The 7,500-nt window shown below is 38.9% G+C and overlaps 1 protein-coding gene across 2 annotated transcripts in view; it reads left to right on the top strand.

Moving 5' to 3' along the window:
• LOC135107813 (protein amalgam-like) overlaps positions 1-7,500 on the top strand; it is a 53,797-nt gene that overhangs the window by 15,236 nt on the left and 31,061 nt on the right. For both annotated transcript variants that reach the window (XM_064018107.1, XM_064018106.1), the window contains exon 3: positions 7,409-7,500. This exon is cut by the window's right edge and continues 79 nt beyond it. In XM_064018107.1, the coding sequence (XP_063874177.1) occupies positions 7,409-7,500 (92 nt within the window). The remainder of the gene's footprint in view (positions 1-7,408) is intronic.

The following is a 7,500-nucleotide window of genomic DNA, read 5'->3' as shown; positions in this document are numbered from 1 at the left end:
GTGCTTACAGGAATTTATGCGTTGAGTGTAAGGGAAGAAAAGGAGGGAAGGAAAGAAGGACAAGAACGCGACGACGTGGAAGAGGAGAAGGAGGATAATTAGATCAAGAACAAGACGAAGAAAATCAACTGCAATAGAATAGCCAAGAAAAAAATAGCAACAGATGATGAGTGACGACGGGAAAAATATAATACAAGGAAAAATAGAAAGGAACGCGTCAAAAAGTAATGGCAGAGGGAAAAAAAATTCACCTAATTAAATCTATAAGGAGAAACAAAAGAAAAGGAAAAACTAGCATTAATAGATGACGATGATGATGATGATGGTGATGATAATAATAATGATGGATATAAAGATAAAATAAATAAATAAAAAGATAGATAGGAAATAAAAAAACACTGTAGAAAATTCGAAAAATAAAAAATAAATAAATAAATAAAAACAAAAATTAAAACAATTCAATTCAAGAAAAAAAAAAGCCAGCAGATAAAACCGATGACAAAAGAAAAAAAGAGAGAGAGAGAGAGAGAGAGAGAGAGAGAGAGAGAGAGAGAGAGAGAGAGAGAGAGAGAGAGAGAGAGAGAGAGAGACTAGAAATCAGCAGGAGAGTGGGAGGAGGAGGAAGAGGAAGGCGGAAATAACAGCAGGACTCATGAGTGGTGCACGCGTGTCCTGAACAAAGGTGACACTCCCAGTTGCTTGTGGAAGTGTGCTCCTGTTCTGTACAGAGGGCAGCTAGGGGAGGAGGAGGATCAGGCTGCTGTATACGATTCGATTCTTTTGTTGTTGGAATCTCTCTCTCTCTCTCTCTCTCTCTCTCTCTCTCTCTCTCTCTCTCTCTCTCTCTCTCTCTCTCTCTCTCTCTCTCTCTCTCTCTCTCTCTCTCTGCACATATAATCCTTGATCGTCATTATTTTTTTTTTATTTCTCCTTTGAATAATGTAAAAAAAAAAAAAAATCGTGTAAAAGACCAAAAGACCTGCTGTTGTTTGTTCTGCCGTTGTTTTCCTTGTGTTCTTGTTTTCTTTCGGTCATCTTAGCAGGAGTGGCGGTAAGGAGTGTGGCAAAACAGGTCTTCGTTTACCCAATTTAACTTTTTGTTCCCTCTCTTCAAGTTCACGGGGATCTTGGTCCTGTCGCAGTGAGAGGCGACCCGAGAGTTGGGTTGGAGAGTGGCAGGGTTCTGGGGATTGTAATGTCCCATTCCGCCAACTGTGACACTTTAGGCCTATATTCTAAAACTCTTCCGCGCCGCACCTCCACTATTTTCAAAAGTCTCTTGCTGAAAACTACAAGGGGTTTTAAGATTTTTATTTATTTATTTTTTATTATTTATTTTATTTTTTTTTTTTTTTTTCGTTCTAGCGACAGATTAACAAAACGTCTACATTGTTAACAGGAGAAGCATTCTTGATAACCCGGCTAATCATCTCTGTGGCTTGGGAAAATTGTCGTGTTGAGAGAACAAAGCGTTTCTGGATATGACCCTGAAAAGACTAAGTAGAGAAGCAAGGACAGGAGGAATAAAAAGTTTACGTGGATAGGAAGAGCAAAATAAGGATAATAGAAAGATAAAGGAGAGAAAGGAGAGAGAAAGATTTGAGAATATGTAGATAGGAAAAAAAAAAAAAAAAGAATAGGCCAGTGAAAGATTTTTTTTTTTTTTTTTCATCTAAGATGGAACTAAGACCAAAGGCAATAAAAGAGTGTAGTCAAAGATGTTATCCAAAATTTGACTATAAGTGTCTTGAAATCTCCCTCTCGAAACAGTTCATTAAAGTCAAAGGCAGGAGGAAACACAGAAACAGCGACTTCCAGAGTTTGTCCATATCTTTCCTCTTGTTTCTGTCTGTGAGGTTATGATCTTCTCTTATGTTCATATTTTTCCTCTTCTTTCTATCTGATAGGCTGCTGACCGACCTTTCCTTGTGTTCTTAAGTTTTCTTTTGTTTCTATCAATTAGGCTGATCATTAATCTCCTTTGTTCATTTCCTTTCTCTTTTTTTCTATTAGGCCAGTGACCCGACCATCCCTTGTATTTATATCTTTCTTCATGTTTCTGTCTATCAGGCCAGTGACCGATCTTCCCTTGTGTTCTTTTCTTTCCTGTTGTTTCGATCATCTTTTTTTTTTTCTATCTTTGTGTGATGCGAAACTTTCCATTTAAAAACTGCGTTCCCATCGTCATAAAAAGTAATATGGTTGTAAAGATACGATTTTTAACATCCAGTATGTATGTATATATATATATATATATATATATATATATATATATATATATATATATATATATATATATATATATATATATATATATATATATATATATATATATATATGATATATATATATATATATCGTTTGAGTCCAGTTTTGTTTTTTTTCCTTTTTTCATCTGGTAGTTTTTTTTTTTTTTTCTAAAATGGAATGAGATTTAAGATAAATTTAGAAACGGCTAATTGCTCAATGTTATCTCAAAAACGAATTTTTTAAAAAATGGCCAACTCTTTTTCCATATGTTTACGAGCAATGTAAAACATAAGATACGGAAAGAACAATGCTCTCCGTGGCATCTAAAAATATAACAGTTGAAAAGATGAGAGTTTTAAATCAAATATATACTTTTTTCACCTTCTCTTTCGTCTTTTTTTTTTCTATTGTTGTGAGGCTTAGCTTGAATTTACATAGAAAGGATTGCGCACTCAGTGTCATCTCAAAAAGGAGTGTTGAAAGGATATGAATACCAAGTGAAGTATAATCTCTCTCTCTCTCTCTCTCTCTCTCTCTCTCTCTCTCTCTCTCTCTCTCTCTCTCTCTCTCTCTCTCTCTCTCTCTCTCTCTCTCCTCTCTCTCTCTCTCTCTCTCTCTCTCTCTCTCTCTCTCTCTCTCTCTCTCTCTCTCTCTTCTTAATCTCCTTCTTCGGTATGTATGAAGCAACTGTATTTTTCCTGGAGATATATACAGAGAAGGTTGCATTTTTTAAATTTGAGAAAAGAATTGTAGAGATCAGAATTTGCAATCCAATCCATCCATTCTAATCGCTGGATGGATTCTGGTCCAACACGAGATTCGACTTAGTTTTCATTCCTAGTTCACATAAGGCAGAGCAGTGTTCTACCTTTTCCAGGTCCATGCGCCTTTCCGAGAGCTTTTGAGGAATTCATGTACCCTAGCGCCTTGGACAATTAATTACAAAAGAATTACATAAATATTGGACATTTTTCTCTAGTTTTAAGACTGAAAATGTATACATAAAAGTATTAGTTATTAACTTGAACACAGAAAATTGCTACTTGGTCCTAAATAATAGTAAAAACACATGAGATGCGAGTTGCGTTTGAGTGCAATATACGAGTATTAATATAATAAATAAAATTTGTAATATTTTAATCTCATTTTAAATTCATTTCTTACATGACACTTCCCAAAACATTTTTTCGTACTGAGCACTCTTATACACATTTACCATGGCATGTACCCCATGTACCCTTTGAAAAAAAAAAAAATTCATACTACCCTGGAGTGCAGCATGCACCCTATCCATGTATCCCAGTTTACTTGGCGGAGACGGAACATCCCCTATCCTTTCCCTCATTCCCTCATCCATTCACAATCACCTCAGCCCTTTATCCCTTCGCCCCTTTTATCTTAGCTCTTTCAGTCTTCCTCTTCCTTTGTGGCCTCAAGCTTAATAACAGTCGTCCACTTGCAGCGCCTTACACTAGGCAAGGGGTCGCCATAAGAACATAAGAACATAAGAAATAAGGGAAGCTGCAAGAAGTGACCAGGCTTACACGTGGCAGTCCCTGTATGAAATATACCTACCTATTTCCATCTATTATCCCCATCCATAAACCTGTCTAATCTTCTCTTAAAGCTCTCTAATGTCCTAGCACTAACAACATGATTACTGAGTTCGTTCCACTCATTTACCACTCTATTTGAGAACCAATTTTTTTTCCTATCTCCTTCCTAAACCTAATTTTTTCAAGCTTGAACCTGTTATTTCTTGTTCTACCCTGGTTGCTGATCCTAAGAATTTTGCTTACATCCTCCTTGTAATAACCCTTATACCATTTAAAGACTTCCATTAGGTCCTCTCTTAACCTACGTCTCTCTAAAGAATGTAGATTTAACAACTTCAGTCTCGCCTCGTAAGGAATACTCCTCATTCCCTGTATCCTTTTAGTCATTCTCCTCTGTACTGATTCTAATAGACCTATATCTTTCCTGTGATGTGGGGATCAGAACTGCACAGCTTAGTCTAGATGAGGTCTGACCAGCGCCAAGTATAACTTTAATATTACTCCCGGCCTTCTACTTTTAACACCCCTAAAAATGAATCCTAGTACCCTATTTGCCCTGTTTCTGGCCTCTATGCATTGTTTTTCTAGACAGAGTTCAAAGCTATAACTCCTAAATCTTTCTCGTACCCTGTATCTACCAGAGTTTGGTTGTTTAATGTGTACCTATTGTGTGGGTTTCCTCTACCTATGCTAAGTACTTTGCATTTATTGATATTAAATTGCATTTGCCATCTGTCCGTCTATTCATTCATCCTATCTAAATCTGCCTGGAAGGCAATGGCATCCGATTCTGACCTAATTAATCTACCTATCTTTGTGTTACCCGCAAATAATTTACTAACATAACTACTAATTCCACTATCAAGGTCATTGATATATATTAGAAATAACAATGGCCCTAATATTGATCCTTATGGCAGCCCACTAATTACATGACCCCACTCGGATTTCGAGCCGTTTATTACAACTCTTTGTCGCCTGTCGCTAAGCCATGACCCTATCCAGCCTTAACACCTTCCCATCTATCCCGTGTGCCCTAACCTTTCTCAGGAGCCTTTGATGGGGTACCTTGTCAAATGCTTAGGAGCCTTTGATGGGATACCTTGTCAAATGCTTAAACAAGAGATCAATGTCTACCGTCCACCAGATGGTTCCCGAAGGGAGATTCCTTAAGGGGAGATAAGGGCTCCTTCCATAGAGTCTGGTGAATGTTGTGTACGAGTCTCTCGCTTATTGTGACATCGGACTGAGCAACTCGCCATGACTGAGGGCACGCTGTGCACCATGCACCAAACACTGACAGTACGAGGGTCCTTTAGGGGAGAAAAGGGCTCACTTCATGAGAGTGTTTGGAGGAGTGTGTGTGGTGTGTGGTGTGTCATTGCTCATGACGACCCGTGTGAAGCTCTGCAAGGTTGCATCGTCATTGCCCTTGCACCCACGGGACAGGGACTGACCCTTAGCTGAGAAAGGGCTCATCATAGTAGATAAGCAAACTTCAACATCGTTTCGCTATCGCTATCGTCGTCAACCGCATCGTTATCGTGAAAACTCGCATCGTTATCGAAGAACCGCATTTTTATCGTGCAAACTCGCATCGTTATCGTGGAATTGTATCGTTATTGTGGCACTAGTATCGTTATCGTGTAATCGCATCGTTCTCGTGAAACTCGCATCGTTATTGTGAAACTCGCATCGTTATCGTGGAATCGCATCGCTATCGTGGAAACTCACATCGTTATTGTGGAGTCCGCAATGTTATCGTGAAATTCGCATCGTTATTGTGGAATTGTATCGTCATCGTGGAGTCGCATCGTTATCGTGACACTAGCATCGATGTCGTGTAATCACATCGTTCTCGTGCAATCGCATCGTTATCATGGATTCGCATCGTTATCGTGGAACCGCATCGTTATCGTAAAAACTTGCATCGTTATTGTGAAAACTCGTATAATTATCGTGGAACCACATCGTTATCGTGACTCTAGCATCGTTATCGTGTAATCGCATCGTTATCGTGGAAACTGGAATCGCATTGTTATCGTGGAATTTTGCATCGCTAATTTTATCGTTAAATTATTCAATTATCATTATTTCGGCTTATATATGCATAATTGTTATATGATGATCAATCCAATAGTGTAAGTCTTCTATAATAAGCCTAACAAGGTTCAATATTTTTTTTTCTTCGAACACATATCGTATAATTTCGGGAGATGAAATTCATACTTTTCCATAACCATGTCAAATGGTGTTAAAATTTCCTAAACTTTCATGTCATTTGAAAGACGCACTGAGAGCTTTTTCATTGGCGTTATAAAATAATTGTAATAATATTCATAATGTTTAATTGCTTTGTTTCATAACTGTTGATACGTTTAGTACTCAACTTGATTTATGTTTACTGGCCAGTCTGTCCTCATCTCTTCTCTCCTGTGCACATTTTACTTTCAACTCTAATGAAGTCTTAATGAGAAGACTCCTCTGTCGTCTGTTTTACCGACTCCTTCCTTCCCTAGACATCTTTTCCCACGTTTATTTTGGATCGTCGTTTTTTTTTTTTTTTTTTTTTTTTTGACAGTCTTCACCATACATCTATCCTTCCTTCCATATATCTCTTCGCCTGTCCGTCCACCCGTCTCTCTCTCTCTCTCTCTCTCTCTCTCTCTCTCTCTCTCTCTCTCTCTCTCTCTCTCTCTCTCTCTCTCTCTCTCTCTCTCTCTCTCTCTCTCTCTCTCTCTCTCTCTCTCTCTCTCTCTCTCTCTCTCTCTCTCTCTCTCTCTCTCTCTCTCTCTCTCTCTCTCTCGGCTTTACATGACCACATCTTGTCTCCTTTTCTTTCTCTCCCTTTTCTTACTTTAGTTCCTGTCAGATAAAATAGAGCTCAGGAACATAGCATTAAAATTAGATTCCCCCTTATTTTCCCATATAATAGTCTCCTTCACAATAATTTACTTTTGCATTACTGTATTTTCTCGTAAACACAACGATAATCTCTTGTTTTGGGTTTCGACGACAAGATTTTATTTTCTCTGCTCATTTGTTTTCATAATGGCCGTCAGATTTTGAATGTTTTTTGCTTTGTTGCTTTGTTGTTAGGCTTCTGGAACGATTTTCATGTTACGCCCGTGGCTATGGAGACTGATGGTGGTGTTTGCGTGTGTGTGTGTGTGTGTGTGTGTGTGTGTGTGTGTGTGTGTGTGTGTGTGTGTGTGTGTGTAGCATAAGTGAAAACTATCATTAGTCATTATCTACAAGGTTAAGGTTCTCTCTCTCTCTCTCTCTCTCTCTCTCTCTCTCTCTCTCTCTCTCTCTCTCTCTCTCTCTCTCTCTCTCTCTCTCTCTCCTTCTTTTTCTTCTTCGTCTTCGTCTTCGTCTTTCGTCTTTGTCATTCTTCTTTCTTCTCCTCCTCCTCCTCCTCCTCCTCCTCCTCCTCCTCCTCCTCCTTCCTTTCACATCTCCATACCTTCATCCCACCCCATCCTTTCTCTCTGTCCAATATCCCAACACTTCCCTTCACCCTCCATCCATCCACCCTCCCTTCTTTGTCCCTCCTACCGACACAGCAGTACCCTCTCTCACCAGCTCCTCATATATTGCAGTTCCCCCTGAGATCTTGGACGAGGAGACGAGTACTGACGTGGAAGTGAAGGAGGATGCGCCTGCTCAGCTGAGGTGCGGCGCCAAGGGTTAC

This window comes from Scylla paramamosain, chromosome 16, assembly GCF_035594125.1.
Source record: "Scylla paramamosain isolate STU-SP2022 chromosome 16, ASM3559412v1, whole genome shotgun sequence".
Lineage (NCBI taxonomy): Eukaryota > Metazoa > Arthropoda > Malacostraca > Decapoda > Portunidae > Scylla > Scylla paramamosain.
Note: the sequence above shows the minus strand (reverse complement) of the source record. Positions and strands in the feature narration are given on the sequence as shown.